Genomic DNA, 27,490 nt, shown 5'->3' on the forward strand with positions numbered 1-27,490 from the left:
TTGCCTCAGTTTCATCACTGGCAAAATGTCGAAACTAACAGTAGACTCCCTCAAAGGGATGGTGTGAAAATTAATGACAATATATTTAAACCATTTAGGATAGTACCTGGCACTTTGTGTTTTAAAGTGATAGAAATATACCACACTTATCTTATATCCCGTATTGGTAAATTCCATGTTAAGGGCAAAATTTCTGTTTTATATCCCACCAGGGTACCTATCACGGTATGTAACAAATACTAGACGCTCAAAAAAATGACGTGCATTATATTTGAGGTAAATAAATTGAATGCACAAGAAAATAAAGGTATTTTAAAAATGTAAATGCAATTAATATAAATTAAAGGGCTCTCGACATATCATTTGCATATCTTCAGTTTTTCCTTATAATTGGTTGCTGGGGATCTTACGATTTTATCTTTTTCTTGCCCTCTTCAAAGCACGTAGTTTGGTGTAATGCACATTATAGCCCTCAGAATTGCTGGCCTTCTGACAAGCTAGCTGTTTGGATAGTGTGAGGGATGAGGTTGCTGCAGCAAAAAGTGGGTTACACGACAGCACAGCCTCGCTGCTGGAGATGAAAAACCATTAATCCCAGAAAACAGCGCATAGGGTAGGCTGGGCCAGCCGAGGACTATGTGAAGGTTCGTTGGGACCCTCCGGAGGCCAGTGGGGTACTGCAAAGGTGAGTGCCCCAGTGCCAGGGTCGTGAGCCCGGAGCCCTGCGGGGGACGGCTGGTAGGACCGGCTGGATGAGTCATTCTCCCCACCCCAGGCACGTGCTGGTGGCGGCATCCACCCGGACCCCGCCTTCCCCCCGGCGCGGAACGCGAGCAGTGAGCGGCCCCAGCCCCCCCACGGCGCCCCCCCCCGGGCCGCCTCCTCCGGGCGGGCACTGTCCTTGCCGCAGTCGGCCGCTGGCGCACTCCCCGCGCCGCAGTGCCGGGCGCTCGTGGGGGGCGCCCACGGGCACCTGGGCCGTCTGCTCATCGGAGCCGGCCGCCGTCCTCCCGCATTCCCACGGCGCCCCACGCCCGCGCGCCCGTCGCCGGTCACCCGTCGCCCGCGGAGCCGCGAGGGCCGCGCCTGGAGGCGCAAGAGGACTGGGCGGGGCGGGGCGCGCCCACCGGCCGGCCCAGGGCACCTCGCGCGGGTGCACGCGCCGCAGCCCCACGGGGCGGGTGGGTGTGCTCGGGGCGCGCGCGCCGCCGCCTCCTCAGCCTGCCACTCCGCCCGCGCCGCCTGCTGCCGGCGCTCGGCCCAGCACGCCGGCTCTCGGGCTGCCGTGGGCAGCGCGGGGCCCGCGGTGTAGAGTCCGCCGCCCCGGAGCCGCGTCCCGCACCCGGACGGTCCCGGTAAGCGGGGGCGGGGGCGGCGGGGACCTGGCCGTCACCTGAGGGGCGGGTCTGCGGCCGCGGACAGTCCTCCGGGACTCTGAGGTGCTTGTGTGGGAGCCGCCTCCAAGGTGGCCCCCGTGTCATTGGATGAACCCCGAGTGACAGCTGCCTCTACGCCTTGGGGGAGTCCCTGAGGTGCTGTGGGGAGCCGCCCCCATAAAGACCCCCTGTGGGAATGGACTCCCGGGGCGCTCTCTGCATTTGCTGCCATAGGGAGCCCCAGCGTGGAGGGGACTGGCCCCAGAGAGCCCTTCTGTGTCACTGTGGGAGCAGGCACAAGGGTGGTCTCTGGAGCTGGCTCATGGAAGACCACCTGGGAACATAGGGGAGCCGCAGGAGCCTCGAGGTGGTGGAGCCCCCAGAGGGCTCCCTAGAAAAGGAGGACCTGAGACTATGCCCTAGAACTGTGGGAAGCAACCTCTGACTGGGGAGGGGGGTCCTGCCATGGGATCCATGAGTGACTTCCCACGGCTCCAAGGACTTTGGCCTTGACCTCCCTGTAGGGTTCCATGTGCCCCCACTTGTATCCCCACACCGTGGCCCAGAGGTGGGGGCCTTCTAGGACTGCAGCCTCTTTCCATTCCTCCTCTTTCCCCATTCGGATTTTTCTTCTCCATGGTAGCCCAGTTGCTCCACGCTGCATTTTAGTGGAGGCAGAAACTGCTGCGAGAGCACAGGGCCCTAAGCGGGGGATGAGGACCAGTGAGGCCTCTAAAGCAAAGATAGGAGATTTGAGCCCCTGGGTTTGACCGTCCAGAAGGAAGCAGTAAGATCAGGTGGAATAACTGACTTTGGCAGGTCCTGGAGCGAAATGCCTTTGAAGGAAGGAATAAAGGATGTATAGGATTGTTGAGCACCAGTATGCTAGGCACTATACTAGGTATGTTTAAACATCTCATATAACTCTTACAACAGCTTTGTGAAATTATCCCCTTTTAAACATTGAGACTCAGAAAGGTTTAGCAATTTGCCCAAGGTCACAAAGATGATGAAAAACATAATCATAAAATGTTTTTCAAATTTTATTTGGGAAAAAGTACTAAGGAGCAGCAGAAGAAAGAATAGATATTTGTTAATAAGTTGCATTAAGGTGCCTGCCGAGCATAGGGTTTTGCAATGGTACAAGCTCAGTAAATGTGATGATTAAATAAGTGGATGAGGACAGTTTAACTGGCCATGAGATTGCTGCAGAAACTAATTTCCACAGAATCCCCAGATTTCAGGGTGTGGCTTCCTTCACTGGCAGTCCCACTGTCATGATGCCTTGGGGTGGCTCTGGACTTAATTGAGGCCTCTGGGTGTGGTTTTTGGGTTACTCTGGGGATCTAGGGGGACCCTTCTGCGGATGGAGTGTCCCAAGGCCACCCTACCTGCTGCAGAATACTTGAAGGAGAGAAAGGAGAGACAGGATCACTTTTAGGAAGTACGATCCACACTGTCCTTGTGACCCTCTGACTACATGCACCGGTGGACAATGATCCACAGATAGCACTCAGGACACTTTTGCCCAAGAGTGCCTCTGCATGAGGAGGAGGACAGGAAAGGTGCAGAGCCAAGGAAGGCTCACTGGGAGTCTGTTAGGGGGAGCGCAAAGGGTCTGCGCCAGACATAGTGTTGCCTCCTCATCTCGCCCCCTCGTTGTTTTCATTCTAGCTGAATCCCAAGAGTTCAACTTTGAGCCCCAAGGATGGATTCTGGTTTCTTGTCCAAAAATGGGGTGGTGAGAGGGCCAAGCAATGATATTCATTACAGAGCCATTCTGGAAGGGTTTTCCTGCTCCCCTTCCCTGCTTTCTTCACACAGTCAAACCTAGTTAAATCCTCCTTGAATAGAAGCGGCTTCCTTTGGCTCCTGGAATTACATAGTGAGAAGAGAGACCAAGCTAGTGGGAAAACAGAACAACATAGTTTACCAGTTGTTAGATTTTTTTTTTTTTAACTCAGTGATGCTACCTTGCGCGCAACTCAGTGGAGTAAACTCTGACAAAGGTTTATGTTGGTTAGGACCTCCCCATTGTAAAGTTGTTTATAATCCCCCTTTCAGTTCAAACCCATCTGATCAGCTTAACAGATCAGAATAAATAGGTAGGCATATATTTAAAGGAAGTCAGAAGGACCAAACCTGAAGATATGATCTTTGTTCCAGCTCACTGATTTGTCATTGAGGTTTTATTCCTAAATTGGTCTTTTGTTGAGGGTGCTTATTATCACACCCACTCGTGACCCTGGAAAAATCACTAAATGGATCCAGGCTCTCCCCTAATCTTGGATATCACCTTCCCCATGTCCAGCATTGGGTAAAAATTAAGATATCAAAAATCCTAAGAATACTGCCTAACTCTCCCTAGTCACAGCATGAGTCTGCAAATCAAATCATTCCAGAATGTGCATGAAAGATGTCACCAGGTGGCCTTAATCTTCTCAAAAATGCTCTCTCCAAAGGGAAATAAAAGGGGAGAGAACGGCTCACCCAGTTTCATTTGAGTGTACCCAAATGTGTCTGGATTTTACTGTCTGGATTTCTCAACCTTTGATCTTTCACATATTCTCCAATCTTCTAACATTGTCTTCTTCTAACATTTGCCATTCCTTTTCCTCAGCATGGATAGTAAGACTTCCCCAGGCCCATTTCCCCAACTCCTTGCAATTTTTTCCACTACACCTGTTCCTAAGTGGATCACATTTATGCAAATATAGTTTCCCTTCTCTTTAGCTACAGAATCTATTATCTTTTAGTCCCACACGCTTCTCTCCAGCACTGCTGCTTGGCTTCTGCTATCTTCATGTCCCAAATTGATTTATTCATTTCTGATGGGAATATCATTATCCACTCCACCCCTCAATCTTAATGACCAAATTCTGACAGGAATTGTTTGCCAGCTTTGGACCAAGAAACCAAGGCCATCAGTGCCCAGCTGAAGACATGATTATTTTTTCCATTAGCACATCCCCCTCCATTCTCCCCACTCTTCCAGCAATCCCCTCAGAGACTCACTTACATTTACTAAGTGCTACTTACTTGCCAGGCACTATGCTAGATAAACATGAGAGTTTCTTGCCCTTGAGGAGTTCACATAGAATCAGTCTGCATTTCTCTAATCATTCACTATAAAGAGTAGGAAAAGTAAGGGGGAAATTATGGCATTACAGAATATCTACAGGAACCAATATAGAGTATGCCTTTTCCCAAGCTTCACTGAAACTCAGCTGCTGTGCTATGCCTCCTCTGGCAGCCACATTCAGCCCTCCTGCCAGTGCCCTGCCAAAAGTACCTTTGCCCATATACTCTGAGTGTAAATTGACCACATTTTTGCCTTCCTATGATAGTAATGACAGAACCTTTTATTTGGATAGCATGTTACAGTTTATGAAGCCCTTTTAGATATATGTTGGCTGTCTGGTTTTGAGAAATGCTTCATCTTACTGGGGTCCTCTCACTAAAGCAGAACTGTGTGGGCTAATTGGCTCTCTCTCTTTTTGTATGTTTGTTTTTTTGAGGCTTAGGAGTCTCCCAGAGGGAAAGCCCCAATGATTCACTACAATCACCACCTACGAGCTCTTAGGTTGTGAAGGAGTTTCCTGTTGGGTCCTAAGGGCCAAACGATGCACTCATTGGTCAGCGCTGGAACTTATAAGGGCAGTCCCTCTTCCTGGCCTCAGCAAATCCAATTCTCTGGGATTTTCTTCCTCCTTGAAACTCAAACACATATTCTCTTCTAACAAATATTTTAAGCATACTATCTCAAACCAGTTCTTTGGGCTGATGCTAATTCTTATGTGAAGACACGTTTCCTTGCCTATTTCTATCTAGCCCCCAGGCTGGCTTCATACCATCTAAGTCATGATGGAGTCCCCATATAGCTCCATGCCTTGGCATGTGCTGTTACCTCTTCCTGGAATGCTTTTTTTTTTTTTTTTTCCTTATCCACTGATGTAACTCCTACTCATATTCAAAATTTAGCTCAAGCAACACCTTTTTTTTTTCAATCCTACACTTATGCCCCCTGCACACGCACATACTCACTGCATTCTCACAGGCTGAATGGGCTTCCATTTGTTCATTCTACCATCAGTTATTAAGCACCTGATTTGTGCCTGATGCAGAGTAGGCTGCACTCAGCAAAAGTCTGCAGAATCAACAGAGAAGTAAATGATGATAATTAAGGTGTAATAATCGCATTACATGGGGCTGAATCTGTTTCAGGGAACCAGAGCAGAAAACAGGGAGTGCCTCTCCATCTTGCTGAAAAGCTCTGCTTGCTAAGTGCAGTCTCACCAGCCAATCACTGATGGTGTGATGTTCCTTAACTGTTGCTCTGCCTCTGTGGGAAGTCAACACTGTGGCTTTTAATGAAGACTCAGGCCCTAAGAGGCTAAGCTCATGCCATAATTTTGCTCTCATATATATTAGAACTTTGTGAGCTTTCAGTAAATATTAAACAGCAGCAGGATGCCCTGTAGTCTTGAGCTGAGGCCAGAAAGACAGTTTTTCTGTCTTTAGCCTTTCTGTTCCTTGGAAACCCCAGAAAAGCCCCATGTAGTTGTGACTGTGTCATCCCGAATAAACAGGCTGAATGAAGAGAGGTGGGGAGGTACCAGGTAGACCTTTCAGGGCCTACAAACATGAATACTAAAATTAGTTTCTAGGCTACTGCCAGGTGACAAAATGTCTGAGTAGGAATAGGCTCCAAGAGCACTGTAGTGAGGCACTGCATTTTCCTAAAGCAACAGCCAGTCACTGGAGAGCAATCGGACCCCTTGGGGCTTGGATTTCCTCAAAGACCCGCAAGAGAACTCTTTTTGATGGTTTCTTTTTGCTTAAAATCTTGAGGTTGATGCTGATGTTCACAGTAAGCTCAGAGTCTGTGCTATGCATTCAGCGTTTTTTTTTTCAGACCCTGGTTCTGTTGATTTTCCACACTCTTGCAGCTGGTCACCTTCTGTGTTAGGCATGTGGCTTTTCCTAAGGCTCTCAGCCCTTTGGGCACATGCTTCCAGGAACCAATTGTTGACCACCTTGAAATTTTTCACTTGTACATGCAGATACTGCTCATGCTAAATTTCAAACCCAGGACAAAGGAAGTGCATTTTCACACTTTCTACTTGTGTCCTTAAGGCAACTGCCCTCCTGTGGGCCTCACCATAGTCCACAGGACACAGCATAAATGCAGGGGACTGTTGACTTTGGTAATACTGGCTTCTTTTTTCTTACCATTGTGATTGTAGAAACCGGCTGAATTGCAGAATTTCTTAGCTCTCCTCTGTCGTCAGAGAAAAATCACTCTCGTGTTCTCATCCCTGCTAGCCCTGACTCACTGTCCAGGTGCCACCTCTTGGGAAATAGAGTAGATGTGATGATGTGAGCTGGTGACTACATAGTTTCTAGAATTGAGTTTTGGAGATTTGGTATCATTAGTCTGTCTGGCCAACTTGATAAAGAGAAAAGACACTATGATCTTAAATAGTTTATGTTGCCCAGTCATCTCTGCATCATTCATTCAACAAAGATTTAAGAGGCTAAAACCCTTAATGCTTAATGGAGAGGATCAAACCTGTATACAAAAGACACTTTGATTAAAAGTGAGTGCCACATGCTCTGTGGAAGTCAGTAAGAACTGTCTCTACTTTTCTCCCTCCTGATCTCAGTGAAACACAGATTCCTTTACTCCACTTGCTCAAACCATTCTCTTTGGTTGTCTTTCCCTTTCCCCTCACTCAGAGGTTTTCTTTGCCTTGTTCCTTCCTAGGGAAGCCCTGACCTCCAGGCAGCCACTTTTACTTGCTTGTGAGCCTTTTAAACAGCCTCCATTCCCATACCAAGAATCAGATTGAACCAGCTACTCGGGAGGCTGAGGCAGGAGAATCACTTGAGCCCAGGAGTTTGAGGCCAGCCTGGGTAACATAGTGAGACCCTAGAACCACCCTCCATCTGGAAACATAAATTTTAAGAAGAGAAAATCAGTAAATGTACTTTACATTTAACAGGCTGCATGAGGAAACTCCTGCCTGTCAGGAGTGTTGCCCTTCAGGCTCTCCACAGCTCTGAATCTTTATAGAGAGTGCTGGGAAATAGAGGCTCCCCAGCTTCCTTCCCCTTCCTTACTTCTCTATCAGCTCCTGCTGCAGAGCAGCCCCTCCTCCTCTTACTCCCACCACTTTGCCCTTATAAATAATCCCGCTGAATTCTAAGCAGGTGCTCTGCAGAAAATGGGTGTGTCTTGCAAACATTCCAAGCTGCCCACATATGTCTTACTGCCTGACAAACACATCTAGACATGCTTCTCTTACCCAAGACAGATTCTACTTGTTGCTGTTTTCATTTCTTCCAGTTCATGAAGTCAGACGGCCCTATTCCACCTTCTTGCCCCGCTGTTATTTACCATCACCTGCTCCTCTCCCCTGAGTTTTTTTCCAAGCCTTCCCTAGACACCACAAATTCCCTGACAGCCACATAATTCTTGGGACAATATCTTTTTGGCCTCTTTTCATCATTTTTAGGGAGGCAGAAACCCCCAGTCCCACCCACCAGCGAAAGAAGTAATCATTAGGTATAATTTGTGGGATCTTTGCAACTTGATTTCCTTTTAACTCTCTCTTTTTCCTAGGACTTCTTCCAGCACAGGAGAGGCCAGGTTTTTATACACAGGCATTTGTTTTTACCTGGCACCAATCACTACCACTTGTTTCTCTAAAAATCTGCGCTGATTTTGTTTAGTTCTCAAACATCCCAGGTGCACTTCTTGGATATTTCAGCACACACACTTTTAATTAAAGTGTCTTTTGTATACAGTTTTGATCCTCTCCATTAAGTATTAAGAGTTTTAGACTCACTTTTAAAGCTGAATTCTGTTGTGTCCTCACAGTTTACTGACAAAGTCAAAGTCATGTCAATTCAAAATGACTTGGTGGTCTTGTTTGGATTTTGATGGTTTACTGTGAATAGTTCTACTTTGCATTTCTGCCCTTACAGGCATAAAATGGTCTACAAGATTGAACCATCTCAGGTAAAAAGAATAGCAGTGCTCCAAGAGCCTGTGGTTAGGACTGGAAAGCGTTTGTTTTTATGTTTGTTTTGCTAGTAGATGTCAGCTTCAGTCTTCATAGAAACTGCTTTAAGGATAAACTCCCAAAACCATTGCAATGACATAATTGACCGTGGAGATAGCTTCATAGCTATTCTTGGTATCCTTATAAAGAATAATGATATCCGCCGGGCGCGGTGGCTCACGCTTGTAATCCCAGCACTTTGGGAGGCCGAGGCGGGCGGATCACGAGGTCAGGAGATCGAGACCACGGTGAAACCCCGTCTCTACCAAAAATACAAAAAATTAGCCGGGCGTGGTGGCGGGCGCCTGTAGTCCCAGCTACCCGGAGAGGCTGAGGCAGGAGAATGGCGTGAACCCGGGAGGCGGAGGTTGCAGTGAGCCGAGATCGCACCACTGCACTCCAGCCTGGGCGACAGAGCAAGACTCCGTCTCAAAAAAAAAAAAAAAAAAAAAAAAAAAAAGAATAATGATATCCTTACAGTTAATAATGGGTTATAGCGGATCTACAGTGTGTTGGGAGGTGTCTGTGGTTAATTTGGTGATTCTCTGTTAATGAGTAAGTTCACTTATCGAGTAACTTCCTAACTGGCTGGTCTTTGTTCAATAACTTTTATTAAAGCATCTGAAAAAGCCAAAAACAAAGGCATACCATTGGTTTTCCTCTAATGAACCATTCTTGAAAAGGGGAATTTAGTATGTTTTTTCCAGATCTCCAAATAAGTGTTTCTCAAATATTTTTTTTCCAGTGTATGCCTTCCTTCTGATAAACATAAAAGTCTCTTGACTGTTCCCTAAAACTTGTGATATAACTCCTGGGAGGAGGCTGCCTCCAACTATTTGGAGAGTTAGTACCTTCTGTATAGCCCTAAGAACCACGAAGTTACTGTCAAACTCACTGTTTTGTAGTCTATGTCACACACACACAAAAAGCAGAGATGGTTTTTAATATTTGTTTTCCAAATATAAATATATAATTGATAAGCTCTTGAAACTCACTTATTTCTCCCCTCCTCCTGGTGTTTCTGATATATACCTCCCACCTGCCACAGGATCCAGCCAATTCACCAATTGAGAATCATTGCTCTGGTTGTTGTGTTTAAAAAATTAAATCAAGCTGGGCGCTCTGGCTGGAACCTATAATCCTAGCTACTTAGGAGGCTGAGGCAGGGAATCACTTGAGCCCCAGAGTTATCAACAAGTCTGGGCAACATAGCAAGACCCTGTCTCTTTAAAAATTTTTCAAAAATTAGCACGACATGTAGTCCCAGCTATGTGAGAGGATTGCTTGAGTGCAGGAGTTCGAGACTAGCCTGGGTAATATGGTGAGACCCCCCCCTCGCCCCGTCTCAAAATAAATAATTAAATCATTTTTTCTCTTTTTTAATACCATGAATATATCACAAGTTATTCAGTAATTTCCCTATTGAGGTTGTTTCCACCTTTTTTCAAGAGACAGGGTCTCACTGTGTTGCCCAGGTTTCAGTGCAGTGGCTATTCACAGGCACAGTCATGGCACACTACAGACCCAAACTCCTGGTCTCAAGCAATCCTCGTGCTTCACCCTCCCGAGTAGCTGGGATTATAGGAGCAAATCACCATGCCCAATTTGTTTCCATCTTTTTAATCACTGTAAAAAGAATGCTCCAATCAATCATTTTTTTTATTGTGATGAGGTATTGCTATGTTGCCCAGGCTGGTTTTGAATTCCTGGGATCAAGCGGTTCTCTCACCTCAGCTGCCCATGTAGCTGGGATTACAGGCATGTGCCACTATGCCTAGCTAAAGTTTTTTTTTTTTACATATACCCACAGGTGAAAGAGCACCAGCCTCTTGGATACAACAGGTTTTCTTTAGTCAGAGGTGTATTAGTAGCTGTCCATCTCTGGTGGATCTTCCAACCACACAGACTCCTAAGAGAAGCTTGAATAAACTGTTCATCTTTCACCACATCAGTTAAGGGCAGCGCTTTCCTTATATCCTTGCCTTTTAGAGGTGTGTTCTTCAAATTGCAGATTTAAATCCATTAGTAGGTCATGAAATCATTTCAGAGAGTCACTGTCAGGGTTGTTTGAATGAAATAGGATAGAAAATATCAGGGAGCATCACATATAGTAAAAGTATGATTGTTCCACAAAATTTTGACTTCAGTTGCAGATCTATAAACACATGTGTCTACAGGGTTATCACATAAAATACATTTCTTACTCTGAGCCACAGTTGAAACATGATATTTGAGAAACATGCCTTGGGGTTTCTGAGGAAAACCTAGTGGTCTGGAAAATGTAATTGCTCATAATAAAAATATGCTCAAATAAAAATATAAAGAATTATCTGTCAGTTTTGCATTTTCTCTCTTGGGGTGCCTCTCTCACTGTAAGTTGGGGAGTTGCATCCCACCCAGCCATCGAACACGCTGTTGCCCATGAGGCATTTGAGCAGCATCTGGGGACTACAGGGCCAACCCTGTCACTTCAAGAACCCACTGGGTCCAAAGCCTCAGCAAAAAATTTAACATATACATACTCTTCTCTCCATCCCCACCCCACCCTGGCTAGATTCCCTCATTAGATCATACGAACTTTTAAAAGAAGATGAAAAACAACATGAGCATTCTAAATGCTTCAGACTATATGTTCCAAATACACTCATTAACAGACAGAGAACTAAAGCCCAAAGCAACCAGCAACAGGTTCTGAATCACAGAACAGGGGACCCAAAACAAAAACAAGTCATCAAGTTGCCAACCCTAGGATTTGTTGTATTATCTAATTAATGTGCAATGTGGGAGAATTGGAAAATGTAGATTACAAAAAGATTAAAATTACATACAGTACAAAATTTAGATCATAACATGAGCATTTTTGTAACTTGCTATTTTTGTTAATATGTTTGCATATTTTGAGTATCTTTCCCACCAATAAATATACTTCTACGTCAGTGTTTTCCGTGTTCTTTGGTCTTTCCTGGTACATAATTTATTTCCCTATTGTTTACTATTTGTTTCCAGCTGATGAAAAAAATTATTTCTTAGTCACAATTTTTTATGAATTTATTTGGGGATGAAGATATTTTCATTTTAATTACAATTTATTCTTAGTTGTCCACTGAGGCATGAATACCCTAAATGATTTCCTGAATTTGCTCAACAAATCTTTCTTCAATAAATCTCCTGTGCCACTGCCCTTTAAGGCAGTATTAAGTATTTAAAGTCAGTGTTCCTTTGTCACATACTTCAGTTTTACAAACAAATTTATAAATGGAGTCGGGGAGGTGGTTCTTTCCTTTCCTATCAATCAGTTTATAAATTCAAGAATATGAATTTCCTTGGTAGCAGTAGTGGCAAGGCAGGCACCTGAGCAGTATAGGAGTTCGCACCATTGTGGCACATACAAGCAGTGTTTCCGAGAAGAAGATGGGCTGTCATCAGATAGTACATGTATTAAGGTTTCATTTTTAAAAGCAAAAAGAATTCTCCACAATTAATTAGCTCATTGGAAAATGTTTATTAAGAATCTATTCTGTTAGATGCTTAATAGACAGACACATTGCTAGGCAGTGGAGATAAGTACTGTGTGGGATAAAACAGTCTAATAGGGGAAACTGACATTGATCAGTAATCATCCTATTGAATACGTAATGATGAAGATAAGCGCCCAGAGCAGAAGGGCATGGTGCTGTGAGCACTCTGACCTGGACTGGAGTCAGCAGTGACTTCCCCGAGGAAATGAGACTTGAGCTAAGCTCTGATAGACAAATAGGCACTAGTCAGGTGGAGAGGAATGTTCAAACTTCCCCAAAACAGAGGGAGCATAGCAAATAAAGACTGAAAAAAGGCCATTATGGTTGGGACACAGAGTAAAGAAGGGAGGCCAGACCGTGCAGGGCCTCACAGGCCACAGTAAAGAGACTGATTGTGGGGACTTCCTCCTGAAAGCTGAAGGAAGCATTGAAAGTTTTAATCAGGGGATAACCCGACACCTGAATGTCCCAGGGACATCTTTAATTCCACATATACAAAATCCAATTTAATTATCCCTCTTATTTCCAATTTCTGTAAGTGGCACTACCATTCTTCTAGTTAGTCCATTTAAAACTGCCCTCTTTCACCGGGCACGGTGGCTCATGCCTGTAATCCCAGCACTTTGGGAGGGCGATGCGGGCGGATCATGAGGTCAGGAGATCGAGACCATCCTGGCTAACACGGTGAAACCCCGTCTCTACTAAAAATACAAAAAATTAGCCCGACATGGTAGCACGCGCCTGTAGTCCCAGCTACTCAGGAGGCTGAGGCAGGTGAATCACTTGAACTCAGGAGGCGGAGGTTGCAGTGAGCCAAGATCGCGTCACTGTACTCCAGCCTGGGCGACAGAGTGAGACTCCATCTCAAAAAAACAAACAAACAAACAAAAAAACCTGCCCTCTTTCTCTTTATCCTTCATCCAATCAATTATCAATTTATTCCTAGATTTCCCTAATTCTATTTCCATGGTAACAGATACAGTCAGTCAGTATTATTCCTGCTATCATCATTTCCATTTAAACCGTCTACTTCTTGTCTGGACTATGATATTAACAGTAACCTTTGAATTGGCCTTACTTCTCCTCCTACCTGCTGTCACCTTTTCCCCCAGACAAACTGAGCATAACCACCTGTGCATCCTTCAGGGTCCACTGTGACCACCAGTAGTGTGGTGGGTCTCGCCTTCCTTTAGGTACTCTCAGCACTTTGACTTCTTTGGTTTCTAATATTAAGTAGCTTGAGTGGTGAGACTGTTCTCCTGTCTTCTGTTTCCTATGATGAGTAGTTGGTGCCTTGCACATAATACTGTTCAATAAGCCTTGATTAGAATGGATTGAGAGCAAGGCTAAAATGGACTCTGCTCCAGTTTACTTAGAAAAAGCATTCCCCAGCTGACTTCCACTAAGTCTCCTCAGGCTAGGAAATAGCAGACCAGCTTTGCAACGTGCCCTGTCATGCCCTCACTGTCCAATGCTGTGCTCTGGTACTGCAGAGAAGAGCAGGTCTGATGTTACTTTTTAACCTGGAAACAATATGGACCTTTCTTAAACAGTTCAGAAGAATTAAAGCAGAAAATGTGGGAGTGACATTAGTGCAGCCTTAGAAGTGTAAGAGGTACCTTAGAGCTTTGTAATAGGCCAGTGTCTGTAATAGATAAACAGACCCACAGAGAGGCACAGCTACTAATGAGAGGGGGCAAAGGAGTGTTTGTTTGACCTTGACCACATGGATACAAGTGGCAGAGTTTCCTTACTGACTAATTCAGGAGTCCTCTAAAACTAGGAGTTCATTGACTTAAAAAGTAGGCATTTGATGAGGATTAGCCCCAGATGGATTGTTCATGGCACTTACTGAAGGAGCTTTTCTTGTCCCAAAAGGCCTGAACTGTGTTGCTGCCAGCTTGTTTTAAGCCTTGAGTCTTCTTGCAGGGTAGAGGAGAAATTTGGATTCTGAAGTCTCCAACCATTTCGAAGTAGCAGAGGTGTAGGACCCCTGGACTAAATTGGTTTTAGGACAGGAAGGGAGACAGAGATATCATTTCATGCACGTAGAGTGCTTTCCAGTCTACGAAGCACCATTAAGCCCATTTTCTTACATTATCCTTGTAACATCCCTGTGAAGTGGGCTGGGGAAATAGCCCTCATTCCATAGATGGGAAAACCAAAGTTGCAAGGCCTGTCAGAAATCGAACCAAAGTCATCCAGGCAAGGTGGTAGGCCTGTGATCCCAGCTACTCAGGAGGCTGAACCAAGGGAATCACTAAAGCCCAGGAGTTCAAGAACAGCCTGGGCAACATAGTAAGACCTCATCTCTAATAAATAAATAAAATAAATAAATAAATAAAATTTAGGAAAGAAGTAGAACCAACATCTTCTGATCCTTAACATGTGCTGTCTCCACCCCCACCATGTTCTAGAAGAGGGAGAAACTGTTTAATAGCCCTTGCCACTTAGGTTGCAACTGATTGGCCTGACATCCTCAGCCATTGGCTGAACCTGTGCCCCTCTGCTTTTTGTCCACAGAGCCATGGGGGTGTTGATGTCCAAGCGGCAGACAGTGGAGCAGGTGCAGAAGGTGAGTCTGGCTGTGTCTGCTTTCAAGGATGGGCTGCGGGACAGGCCTTCCATCCGACGCAGAGGTGAGCTGCCAGGGTCCCGCCGTGGCACTGTAGAGGGCTCCGTGCAGGAGGTACAGGAGGAGAAGGAAGTAGAAGCAGGAACCTCGGTGGTCCAGGAAGAGAGTAGTGCCGGTCGCGCAGCCTGGGAGCGGCTCCGAGATGGGCGCGGCGTGGAGCCTGAGGAGTTTGACAGGACCAGCCGCTTCACACCCCCTGCCTTCATCCGCCCCACCAGGAAGCTGGATGATGACAAACCTCCAGAAATCTGCCTGGAGCCCAGAGAGCCTGTGAGTATCCAGTTAGGACAGGATCCTCAAGCCTTAGTGCATCAGGGAGCAGGACAGGGAAGATGGATGTGGGTAAGGTGATCCTTAAAACCGGAAAAATGGAGCTGAGTCCAAAAAAATCTTTGAATTTCTTCTGTAAGAATAAAATGTTTGTTATATCCTGGATTCATCTTAGTCAAAGGCTTGGGGCAATGGATGATAAAGAATGATGCTGTGGCAGGTCTTCTGTCGACCCTCCCCCTCTTCCCCGCTGCCATGGGTTTTCAACCATGGATAGTACTGCCCCCTGTAGGAGGCATTTGGAAATTTGGGAGGGAGGAGTTTGGGGAGGTCACAACACCAGGTGGCTACTGGTGTTTGGTACCAAGAAAAGCAGGGATGATAAATGTCCTGCAATGCCTGGAACAATCTCTCACAACAGATTGTTCTTTCTAAAAGTGCTAGTAGCTCCCTGTTTATAAACATGGTCACAAAGGCATGAGCAGCTGGAAGGACCTCCTGGTTCTTGTCGTCCAGAAAGAAAACCTCGACAATGGCTTCAGCTGGAGCTGTTCCTCTAGGCTAATCTGGGAAGACTCAGCCCATGCAGGTAGCTCTGTGCTTAGTGGCCTTGGAATCTTGCTGCCTACGTTTACACATCTCTGTTTCCTCCTGCCATCTTTCTGCAGGTTGTCAACGATGAGATGTGTGACGTTTGTGAGGTCTGGACAGCTGAGAGCCTCTTCCCGTGCAGGGTCTGCACCAGGGTTTTCCATGATGGCTGCCTGCGCCGCATGGGCTACATCCAAGGAGACAGTGCAGCGGAGGTGACGGAGATGGCCCACACGGAAACAGGCTGGAGCTGCCACTACTGTGTAAGTCTGGACTGCAGGGACAGCAGACGACTTGGCACTTTTCCTGGAGGCCCGGTCTTAGAACACTTGATTTTAGGCAGTGACCTAAAGAATTTTCCAATGGGCTGGGCGCGGTGGCTCACGCCTGTAATCCCAGCACTTTGGGAGGCCGATGCCGGAAGATCACGAAGTCAAGAGATTGAGACCATCCTGGCCAACATGGTGAAACCTCATCTCTACTAAAAATACAAAAATTAGCTGGGCGTGGTGGCACGTGCCTGTAGTCCCAGCTACTTGGGAAGCTGAGGCAGGAGAATCACTTAAACCCAGGAGGCGGAGGTTGCAGTGAGCCAAAATCAGGCCACTGCACTCCAGCCTGGCGACAGAGCAAGACTCCGTCTCGAAAAAAAAAAAAGAATTTTCCAATGGTACATACAAGAGACCTAGAGCTAGGATGGGGTTTCTCAACCTCAGTACATTTTAGGCTGGTTAGTTACTTGTTTGGGGGGCCAAGTGCATTGTAGGATGTTTAGCAGCACCCCTGGCCTCAATCCCCTAGATGCCAGTAGCATACATCTCAATGTGAAGGTAGCAAAATCACCCCCGGTAGAGAACCTCTGAGCTAGGAGATTGACTGGGGCCTAATTACTCAAAAGTAATTCTGCTTGGAGCAATTCTTTCTCTACTAGTCTATAGTTGTCATTCACTGTATCCATATGAAAACTAACCTGAGATCCTAACCAGCTGGCTTCCAACAGGGGTAGATTCTATCACAGGAAAACTTCCTAGGCCTGCGATCCTCACTCAGCCTGCCATCTGACTCATAAGCATTTGCTCTTCCTCTTTGAAGTGGTTATTATGTGAATTAAATGACAAAGCTCTATTGATTCAGAACTTCGCAAATTATATATAAATGCCTTCTAACTTTTAATGAAGGACAGAGTCTAAGGTTTCCATTGAAAGTCAGATTTATATCCGTTTCTCACTACACCTGAATAGAGTTCAAGTCTTGCCTTATTGATCTGTTGTCCTGCAGATATCGTCATTGTTTATTGATTTCAGAGTGGGGAGCACCTGCTGATCTCCTTCTTCTTCCTGCTGCTTAGACGAAAGCAGAGATGTGCCACTTTCTAACAAATAACTCTTCCTCTATGGCTTGTTGTGGAACAGCTATTTTCAGCCACTTAAACACCTGTCCCCCTGGAGTACACTGCAGCAGACCCTGCTGTACCGGTGACCTTCTCTAGTGCCTGTCGCCCCTTCCAGATGCCAGCCTTTCATCTCAGCCACTCTGCTTTGCGGTGTGCTGCTGCTATAGGACTGGGGTGAAGGGGTCACCTCCCTAACCCCCAGGAACACACTGCTCCCTCCCCAGCTTCCTGACACAGTCCTACCATCATTGCCACCATGCTCCACTGGGCTTTTTACAAAGCCTTCTTCCAAGTACCTCTCCTTTCTTTCCTTCCCTTCACAGCCAACGAATCTTCTTCTTTTTTTTTTTCTTTTTATGAGACAGGGTCTCACTGTGTCACCTGGCTGAAGTGCAGTGGTGCGATCGTAACACTGCAGCCTCGAACTCCTAGACCTAAGCAATCCTCCTGCCTCAGCTTCCTCAGTAGCTGGGACTACAGGCACAAGCCATTGCACCTGGCCCCACAGCCAAACTTCTTAAAAGAATTTCATCATCTCCTATGGTTCTTCAACCACCTATCGTCTAATCTGACATCTGCATCCATCATTCTGCAGAATTGTCCCTTCCTAAGGTCACCAGTCACCTCCTAATTGTCAAGTCCACTGACCTTTTCTGAGGCATCTTCTTACTTGATCTCTCGGAAGTATTTATTACTTCTTTACTCTTCTCTCTTTTCTTTAGGATTTAAGTATTTTTATGAGAATTATTGCATAAGATATGGAAATGAGAGAAAATAGAAAGTCAATAAAATCCCACCTCAGTGGTGTAACCACCGTTAACATTACCTCCCACATTCTGCAGCTGTCTTTGCTTGGTATCCAGTACCTTCTCTACTGATGCTCTTCCAGCCTTAGTCTCTAACCATTCTTTCTCAATGCCCTTTGTTAGTTTCTTGTCTCAGTCCTATGTTTCTCAGGGTTCTGTTGTTTAATACTCTTCTTTTCTCACTGCGCCCTCTTTGGGTGACTTTCATCTACAGCCACTATCTAAACACTAATGACTCCTATTTTTGTGTGTCCAGACCTAAATTTCCTGTCTCTTGCACTTATCCACCTTGATATCTCACAAGTACTTCACACTCATCATGCCCCAAAATGAACTCATCTTTGCCCCCAAACCTGCTCTTCCTCCACTCCTTCTCTCTGTGAATAGTAATACCATGCCCCAGTTACCAATTCCAGTTCAATCTCTCCCTCATGCCTCACATCCAGTGAGTCATCAGGTCCTGTTGATGCTGCCTCTAATATCTCTCTTCCCTTCTTCATTCTCATGTCTCAGTTTAGCTGCTCATCATTTCTTGCCTGGACTGTTGCAGCAGCCCCCAACTGCTCTCCACACCTCCAGACTCTGCCCCTCTAATCCATCTTCCACACAGCAGCCAGAGATCTGACCACAGCATTCCCCACTTGAAAACCCTTTGTTGGCTCCCTTTTGCCCTCAGAATAAAGGCCTAATTTGAGGGGCTCGATAAAGGGTATTGGAGGTACTTCATAGTAGGCCCCCTCCTTCCCTCACACACACACTCACACGTACTCCAAACCTCAGCCACACTGAACATCTCACAGTGTTACACACCATTGTGGTGCCCGGTGTTTACTAGGGGCTCAGTAGGTGTTTATTGAAAGTATGGTTTGAAAGAAAAATACAACTATTATATATTAGTTTTTAAAAAGTGTTATGGAAGAAAAAGAATGGTTTGATTTCTTTATGAAATCCACATATGAATTATTCATGAAATATCTGCTCTTGTACTTTGCTGGTATCTCAGAGGAAGAAAATGACCTTGTACTAGAAAGGATCTTTGATGGTTTAAAGACTGTATGGTAATGTCAGCACAATAGGGTATCAGTGCTCCTTTGGAATTAAAACTTCTGTGGCACCACAAAAAAACTCCTTTGGCTTTAGGAGCCTTGTAATAATGGCATCTTTTAAAACCATTCTGGAGTTATTTAAAGTGATACAACCCACTTGGAGCAGAGCTATGATTAAACTTTTTTTTAACTAAAATATATTTTTAGCACAGCCTAACACAGAAGCCAAGTAGATAAAAGGGATGGAGATGGAGCCGCTCTGGTTGATGGAGATAGGGATTCACAACCTGCCTACTCACTAGCCCCCTTATTCCCTGCAGCAGCTTCCTAAGGCACTTCCAAGAAATCCCTAGGTTAGCTCAGAGGAGAAAACCACTGTTTTAGTAAAGGGACTCAGTGCTGGAGTCAGGATATCTGGGTTCTGGGGAAGATTCTGCCCCAGAGTAAAGACAACCCTGGCCAAGTCCTTTCCCCTCTCTGGGGCCTCAATCTCATTGATTGTGAATAGGAGGCTGGGATTAGATGATCTTGGAATTGCTTTCCAGTTGAAATTCTATTTCTAGCCCCCTTGACCCTGGCATTTCTTACTGGCCTGTATGGCCACCGATTCAGCTCTTCCTTATTTTCAGGACAACATCAACTTGCTGCTTACTGAGGAGGAAATGTACAGCCTCACGGAGACCTTTCAGCGGTGTAAAGTCATCCCTGGTAAGGTTGGGTGGTGCTGCTTGGATGGAGAGGGGCCGGGCAGATTTCTCCTTCAGGCTTTCTAGGATGAACCATGAAAGGAGTGTTCTATATTTAGTGGGTAGAGGGTAAATGAGTCCTTGTTCCTGAGTTGTTGGCCAGCAGAGTCACCCATCCCCTGTCACAGCCTGGATGACCCTGGCCATGGGAGGCAAAGACTTAGCAAGAGCTGTGGGTGTGGGGGCCCCGAGGGTGCCCTGGAGGTGATGGAGGTGCCCTGAGGCTGAGGAAGGATGGGCATGGCTAGCACGGGGTGCCTCCCACAGATTGCTCCCTGACACTGGAGGACTTTCTGCGCTACCGCCACCAAGCAGCCAAGCGGGGGGACCGGGACAGGGCCCTGAGTGAGGAGCAAGAAGAGCAGGCAGCCCGCCAGTTTGCTGCCCTGGACCCTGAGCATCGAGGCCACGTAGAGTGGCCTGACTTCTTGTGCCACGAGTCCCTCCTGCTTCTGCAGCAGTTGCGTCCCCAGGTGAGGGCCAGTTGGGGCAAATGTTCCTGGGATACTGGGTGACAAGGGCCTCGGAGGCATGCTGGGCAGATTTGGGGAGCACTGGATCCTGCCCAAGCAGGGACCAGTATCAGGAATGGGCTCAGGTTCCATCCAGTGACAGATGATCTGGTGCCCAGGCTGAGGAAACTGCGTGAGGAGGACTAATCTGCCCTGGGCTGCACTGGAAGTGCTGGTGCCTCCAGAAGGGCTCTGGGCAGCTTCTAAGGGAGGTTGCAAAGGTGGTAATGGAGATAGGATTCTCTATGGCTTGGCAGTTCACAAGATATCTTCACCTCTAAGATCTTGTCTTTTCTTCCCCAGAACTCTCTGTTGAGGCTTCTGACAGTGAAGGAGCGGGAGCGAGCCCGAGCCACCTTCCTGGCACGGGGCAGTGGGAGCACCATCAGTGAGGCAGAGTGCCGCCAGGCCCAGCACTCTTGGTTTTGCAAACGGTTCCCAGAGGCTCCTTCCTGCAGTGTCAGGTCTGCTCCTTACCAGTCCCGGTCCCCACTCAGCCTCTCCTCCTCCCTTTTCCATGCCAGTGGCCCTTCCATACCTCCCTGCTCCCCCTGCCAACAGCCGAGAGAGGAGCCTCCTGTGCATTAAGTAGAGGATGGTGATGCCTACGGGCCAGGGCATAGGACAGCCTCTACCTTCAACTCGATGTTGCCACACGTCAGAAGAGCCTGGATGAGCATGTCCAGAGCCTTGGGCTTACCAGAGTTTGGGAGGGGGCAGGCATTTCACTATCCCACTCCTAACCACGTGTCCTCATGCCCAGCAGCATCAGCCACGTGGGTCCCATCGCAGATAGCAGCCCAGCCAGCAGCAACAGCAAGAGTCAGGACAAGCAACAGCAGGACAAGACCCTGCTGCCCACAGAGCAGGAGTCCAGGTGAGTAGGACCTCCTCACCTGGCCATTTGTACCCTCTGAACCCTCACAAAACACACAAGTAAGAGAGGGCATTACCCACTCCCACTCCAAAACAGCAAGTGCCCACCCAAGAAACAAGGCTCCAAGAGTGCACATTTGACCCAAGTCTATAGGACCAGCCAGCTGGTCTGTTGGCCTAGTAGCACGGCCAGCCATAGCCAGGTCAGGCATGAGCCAAGCTTCCCTGAGTTTTGTGTAGCCCAAGCCATGCTGCCGCTGGGATCAGGGCTCACGCGTCTTCAAACCAGCCTCACGACTCTGTTCTTTGCTTCCACTCCAGATTTGTGGACTGGCCTACATTCCTGCAAGAGAATGTCCTCTACATCCTGGCTGCTCGCCCCAACAGCGCAGCCATTCACCTGAAGCCCCCAGGATAGCATGGAGCAGAGAAGCTCGGTTTGAGGACAGTGACGTCCTCTCCCTCCTTTCCTTTCTCCCTTCCCCCACCAACTTCTGGCACTGAGACTCATGGGGTTGGGACACTGCCAGCATCTTAATTTGTCACTAAGCTTTATGGCACTGAAATCACCATTCCCCTCACAACAGAGGCAGTGAATGCATTGCCACAAGGAGAAGCCCTGGGAGCTGTGGCAGCATCCTCTCCTGGACCGCCCTTGCCCCACATCATAGACGGGACCTGCCACCACACTTATACACATGTGCACGTGCTGCCCAGCTGTCCATGCCTTCAGAAGCCTGGTTCTTTTTGGTTGAGAAAGGACCAAAGTCCCTTTGTGAAGCCCCTGGTATAGAGGAGGGGGTCTCTACTCACCCCTTCTATAGGCAGGCCAGTTCTAATTTCCAATAGATAAGTCTCTGGCCAAGTGATTCTTAATAAGGGGGCATGTCAGACTCGCATGCCTGCCTAGAGATCCTGGAGACCCTAATGGGCCCCACTTTCTCCACTGAAAATCCCTTCTGCAGTGAGCTGCTGTTACTAGTAGGTGTGCATTACGTACCTCGGCTGTACTGAGCTGGGAAAAGAGTTAAACATCACCACTGAAGTTCAGCCCTTTCTTTATTTAAATTCCAACTCGTGGTGACAGAGAAGGCAACTAGCCTGGAGAATCCTGACTGGAAGAGGGGGAGGCAGCCCTTCCCAGGGACTCAGGATTCTAGGAACCTCTCATTCAGGTCACCTGAGTCCAAAAGTCTTTAGCAGCGTAGTCAAAAATCAAGGTGAGCCTTCTTGGCCCCTATTTTTCAGATGGTAGCTCATAGCCTAGGGCCAAGGGGGCCTGAATGGAGCAAACACACTGGCAGGAGCCACAGCCCTCTGTGTTAGATGCTTCACCCAAGTCACCGACCACAGAGACTGACGAGAGCACACTCTGGAGGAAGAGGAGAGAACGGGACTCATGCTTCCTCATCGTTCCAGCCCAACTCAACTGTAGACACCTTCCACAGCCCAAGAAAGATCTGCAGAGCCCTGAGCGGGACTCTGTCAGCCATCCTGACACAGAGGATAAGAGGCTGGGGCTTAAGAAGAGGATCCGCAGAGGAGGTCCTGGGAAAGCCTTACAGAAGGAGAAGTTTTCCTCTTCTCCCTGTCACTGAGACTCGCCTTGAGTGGCTCCCTCTCCTCGCTGCTCACCATATGTCCTTCCCCACCAGGCTAGGGCTTGGGCCTGGCATGGAAGGCCTTTTGGGGCAATCAGAGGCTGCCACAAGAGCACCAAGCCTGGCCTCCAAGCCCCAGCCCTCCTTCCTAAGTACTCATCAAATTCAAATTCTTCAGTCTGTGTGTTATGGCTCATCTTGGCCGGCCGTGGGGTCCATGTTCTAGGCTTCTGTTTCCAACCTAATGACTTAGGCATAGCGAGATCTGACTACCAAGAGTTATTCAAAAGGGAGTGGAGCGCAGTCATGCAGAAGCAAACTCATCTTCATTGCTCGAGGCCCTTGTGCTAAATCGGGTGCGTACAGAAGAAAGCACACACCGCTCAGTGCTGAATGTTTCGAGGAAAGCAAGGAGCTGCAGCCGGGGGCTTCGTGAGATCCCTGTGTAGTCTCCTCCTGCAGGAACCACCTTAGCTGGAAGCAGGGTGGTGAGCTGCTGGGGTTGGATTATTTGGGACTGAAATGAAGCAGACAGGAGACAAATCTGGGCTCAGGCGTATGGCCCACAGCTTTCAGAAATGCTCTTCAGCTGTCCCCCAGGATTGATCCATAGGAGGGGCCATTATTCAGTCTAGTCAGAAAAAGAAAGCACAGGACTCCTGGGCCTAAGAACTGCATCTGAAGCAGCCAGGCCTGGGGTTTTGCACTGAGATTAAAGCACATTAAGCACAGGGGCTCTTACCTACTCTCCTGGCAAATCGTCTCCTGTGCCACTGGCCTTGGGTTGCTCAATCACAGACAGGGCATTTTGAGCAGACACAAGCTCTAGGCTTTGAGAGCTGAACAGCATTTTTCTCCTGCCTCATCAGTCACAGGGACTGGAAGTCCATCTTGTTCCCTGATCTTTCCCAGATCAAGGTGATGCCTACCTCTTTGGAGCTGCTGCCTCTAGCTCTCCACGGGTAAGTGAGGAGAGTCGGTGGGCCAGGTCAGGCCTGGCAAGGCAGCCCCGGGGTTCTTCCACAACAGGGGCAGGCCCATTTGGATCATCCTTCTCCCTATTCCAGAACAGCAAACTTCCTGGGTGAGGGCCTGCCACAGAGCTCCCAGGGGACACTTCCCCCAGCAAAGAGTAGAGTTCCCAGCCCACAAGAGTCCTAGGAAGCAGGAAAGCATGAAGGAGCAGCCAGCCTCTTCTCCACAGGCAGTCATCTAGCTTTTCACCAAAGGGGAAGTGCCGTTGCTCCCCAAGTCCAGAGTTGCAGAAGCCCTGCCCCAACCCCCTGTCCAGAATCTCCCTTTGCAGTGTTCTAATCCCCAGAGCCCCTCTGTGGTATGTACAGAGATGTTAAAAACGTTCAGAAACCCAGTGAAGCCCATTTCGTTTTCAAGCCCTCCCATCACTGTGACTCTGAAATTCTGCCAAGTACAAATATTAGCGTTTGGCTCTAATAAGGGTATGAGAAAATGTTTCAGTCTTTTCTTCGTGGCTACCCAAAATTGAGATCAGTGTTTCTAACCAAGGAAGGCATGGGTTACAGACAGGCTCCTCTGAAGCCCACTTGCCCTAAGCGTTTTTCACCTGGCATTCCTCTTCCTCATGCTCAGATGTGAATGAAGGGGCAGCTGGATGATGTGGTGGAGCTGCAGGGACCGAGGGTCAGCTGAGCAGTGGCCCTGGCCACAAAACCACTCCAAGTCTGCTCCTTGGCTTCCTCTCCTGAGCCCAGCCTTCCCCAATAGAACACTTGAGCAAGGGCCCCTAGGGTATCCCAGGGATGGAGCAGTCCCCTCACTCTAGGTACTGATCTAACCTTCAAGTGCTCCTCTTCGTTTGAGGACACGTGCAGTACAAACCATGAGGACATTGCCTCTTTCTGCCCTCAGCCCAAGTACCTGGGTCTAGCAGGGCAGATACCAGCCTTTCTGGTCCTGCTGCTCCCTATGGGATGTCACCCTGACCTTGCTTAAGTGGCCAAGTCTTAGGGTCCCCTTATTCCTGTCACCATTATGGAAAACACAGCATTAAACTGCCTGGGAAGAGGACACCTCCTTGGGAAGTGATCCCCAAGGTTATACCCAGGACTCGTAGCCCAAAGCACAACCTCAGCCATTGCAGGTTTCACAGCTTTAGTCAGAGTGGTGCCAGGAAGCCCAAAAGCCAAGAGGGAAGGTCAGCAGAAGCTGCCTGGCAGGGCCGCAGGCCAGCCAGGCCCACCCCAGAGCCAAGAGAAACTTCAAGCAGGACTGAGAACTGGTAGCTGGCTCCAGTGATCCTGAAAGCGTGTTCCCTTCAGACCAGCAGAGTGAAGACAGATAGATGTGTGGCCCTAAAAGGCAGAACAAGTTTGATGCCAAAACTTCAGGACATCCTGGCAGTACCTGTCACCACAGTCCCTTTTTACCCCTCCTCTATTTACAGTGAAATAAAATTCCTATTTTCTTTTTTTTATTTTTTTTTCTTTTCCTTATTTCAAGCTCTTATCTGAAAAATTGCTACTTTCTGCTACCACTTAGTTTGAATTTGCCCAGGATATCTCTCTGGGCCCCTGGCTGCAACCCAGACAATGGCAAGATCTCCTGGAGTGGGGGATATTCATGCATCGTGCCTGTTCCTGACGGCTCAGCCCTGGTGTAGGGTGGGACTGGGCATTTTCTCTGCTGTTACTTTTCTGCTGCCACTATTTTTGGCAACCATGGAAAGAAAATAAACAGGTTACAGAATTTCTACTAGCACTAAGGAAAAGCTTTTTCCCTCTGGGCCACACGCTCCAGTGACCCAGAGCATGGAAAGGGGGTCAGCTCTGGTCTGGGCCAGTGACTAAGAAGCCCAATCACATTCCAGTTTCTATAGCACTGGGTAGGCACAACCCACAGTTAAGAACATCAAGTTATAAGTAGCCAGGCCTTTCCATAGCCATGGTGACACAAAGGCCCTCAAGATTAGCCTCCTGCCATCATGGGTTGGCCTGTGATCTGTCCCCCAGCCAAGCCCAAGCTTGTGAGAGGGACTCTGAGAACACTTGAGTAACACGGGGGAATCCAATGCGCTCTGGTCCCTCACGCCCTTCCCATGCGCTTTTCTGCGGAAGGTAACTTGACAGCAAGCTGAGGGGGACGTCCCCAAGCCCTGTCTCTCTGTCTCTATAGCTGCATGCTCCTCTGCGTGGCCCAGCCTTCACAGTACTCCAGAAGAAGCTGATGCCCTGAGGCTGGGCACAGTGGAAATCATAATAAAGCGATTGCGATGCTCTACCGGCTTCCTGTTTCTTGTTTGGGGAACCTGCCATTTCTGTGTGGTTTCCCATTGTTGACCAATTCCTGGGTCTGAGTATAAGACCGGGGCAGCTGTGGCTGCCAGGAAGGACACAACATGCTGTGGCTCTTTCTAGAGTTCTCCTGGCCCTGACCTTCCCCAAAATCAAGAGATGGGTAGAGATAGGGGCACCACACATACAGATACAGAGATACTGATATTTCTGTATTCAGCACAGATACAGAGCAGAAACAGGAGCACTGAAGTGGAGAGCCAGAGCTTTCAAAGAAATTAACGATGAGGTCATAAGGTCTCCAAGGCTGTCTGCTATGTGTTGTCCCTCCTCTGTGCCATGCCCCAGGGCCAGTTTTAGACACTTCCCAGTTCCTCCTGAGCTAAAAGTAAGGAAACTCATTGGCTGTTTTCTCCTGGTCTGAGTGTTTCCTCCCCATTTTGACAAATTGCTTTAATGAAATATGATAGGGTTGGGAAAGCTAAGATTGGAAATGCCATTTGGAGGACTATGGGATCCCCATTCATCACTTATCTGGTGAGAACAGAGCCAGTACCTGTAGGTGAGACAGCATCTCTAGGCTGTGGATCAGAGGCTGATACTGTACCTCCAAAACCAGAGAGGGTCCCAAGTACAAGTCGTCTTTAACACTTTTTGAGCACTTACTATGCACTTGGCAGTGCTTTGCATAGAGTCACTAATCTTCACAATAATCCTATGAGATTTTTATTACAGGTGAGAAATATGAGGAACAGAGAGCCCATGTTCCTCAAGGTTACACAACCACACAGTTGGGAAGTAGGGGAACCAGGCAGTTTGCCTTCAGAGGACATGTTCTTAGCCACTTTGTTGTGCTTCCTGTCAATGCACACCTCAAAGGAACCACTGCTGTGTGAGCCAGCACCTCCCCTCCCCACCCTGGGAATAGACACAGACAGGTAACCAGGCCTCTATCTATGGCACGGATTTCTTACCACTGCACAATTCACCCCATCCACTCACCAGGCTCCCACACCTCTCCTCCCTGAAGTCTTCCCATGGGGTCCACCAGACTGACAGCAGATTAATGATATCCCACCAGCCCTTTGTCCTTGTCTCCAGGCTCGGTGAAGCTAAGCATTGGGACAGAAAAAGGGCATAAAAGGGCTGGGTGTCTGTGGGCCCGAATGAATAAGGTTTCCCCGCCCTGAGTTCAGCAGTCCTAGCTGGAACGTAAGACCCTCTGAGGACTGTTCCTCCCACCAACTGCCACTTGCTCCCAGGACTGGCCGGGGTCTTGGTCCTACACAAACCTCCACCCACCCTGTCCTGCTCTGGTTCAAATTCATTTCCTCTTTATCCCTGGGGAGAGTCATTCTTTAAGAGAATCAATGGCTGCTAAGTTTGCTAAACATGGAGTAGTGCTCTCTCTCACCCCACCCTTTCTAAGAGTTGCTTGGAGGTTGACTTTGCTGAACCTCAGTTTCCTCAACTATAAAGTCTGTAGGACAGTCCCTGTCCTGTCAGCCTCCTGGGCTGGTTAATTGAGGAAAGAGTTTTGTAAGAGGAGAGAGCTTTACAGATTGTAAGGCACTGAGTAAGTAGCAAGGATTTCTGCTCCATCTGAAGGCTGTGAGTGTATCATCTCCACACTCACACAGTCCCAGGCATAGCTGGGTCGGGGTGGGGTGGGTACTGTGATTGCCTCTGTCCAAAGTGCTGAAGTCACAGCCAAGCCAGCTGAGGACCTTCAGTCCCTCCTTGTCCCACCTTTGAGTAACCATCAAGTACAGAGATTTCCAAGC

At 47.8% G+C, this 27,490-nt stretch overlaps 1 protein-coding gene across 4 annotated transcripts; it reads left to right on the forward strand.

Annotated features, from left to right (window-relative positions):
* Positions 1 to 520: 520 nt before the first annotated feature.
* PHF24 (PHD finger protein 24) lies at positions 521 to 25,692 on the forward strand. Of its 4 annotated transcripts, none has more exons than XM_032164046.2 (8): positions 521 to 685; positions 14,485 to 14,866; positions 15,535 to 15,720; positions 19,332 to 19,410; positions 19,716 to 19,921; positions 20,264 to 20,424; positions 20,727 to 20,837; positions 21,158 to 25,692. In XM_032164046.2, the coding sequence occupies exons 2-8, from the start codon at positions 14,489 to 14,491 to the stop codon at positions 21,252 to 21,254; spliced, it is 1,218 nt and encodes a 405-aa protein (XP_032019937.1). In that variant the 5' UTR covers positions 521 to 685; positions 14,485 to 14,488; the 3' UTR covers positions 21,255 to 25,692. The 4 variants fall into 4 exon arrangements, with proteins under 4 accessions (XP_032019937.1, XP_032019939.1, XP_058301774.1 ...); XM_032164048.2 differs by lacking the exon at positions 521 to 685 and adding an exon at positions 942 to 1,355; XM_058445791.1 differs by lacking the exon at positions 521 to 685 and adding an exon at positions 1,301 to 1,355 and having other exon boundaries at positions 14,564 to 14,866.
* Positions 25,693 to 27,490: the final 1,798 nt, after the last annotated feature.

Source organism: Hylobates moloch, unplaced genomic scaffold (genome assembly GCF_009828535.3).
Source record: "Hylobates moloch isolate HMO894 unplaced genomic scaffold, HMol_V3 SCAFFOLD_10, whole genome shotgun sequence".
NCBI lineage: Eukaryota > Metazoa > Chordata > Mammalia > Primates > Hylobatidae > Hylobates > Hylobates moloch.

Bases quoted from the DNA above. Each gene is read 5' to 3' on its own strand.
- PHF24 (XM_032164046.2), top strand. From the start codon at position 14,489: ATGGGGGTGTTGATGTCCAAGCGGCAGACAGTGGAGCAGGTGCAGAAG. The intron at 19,411-19,715 runs GTAAGGTTGGGT...TGCCTCCCACAG, and splicing joins GCGGTGTAAAGTCATCCCTG to ATTGCTCCCTGACACTGGAG. The intron at 20,838-21,157 runs GTGAGTAGGACC...CTTCCACTCCAG, and splicing joins CCCACAGAGCAGGAGTCCAG to ATTTGTGGACTGGCCTACAT.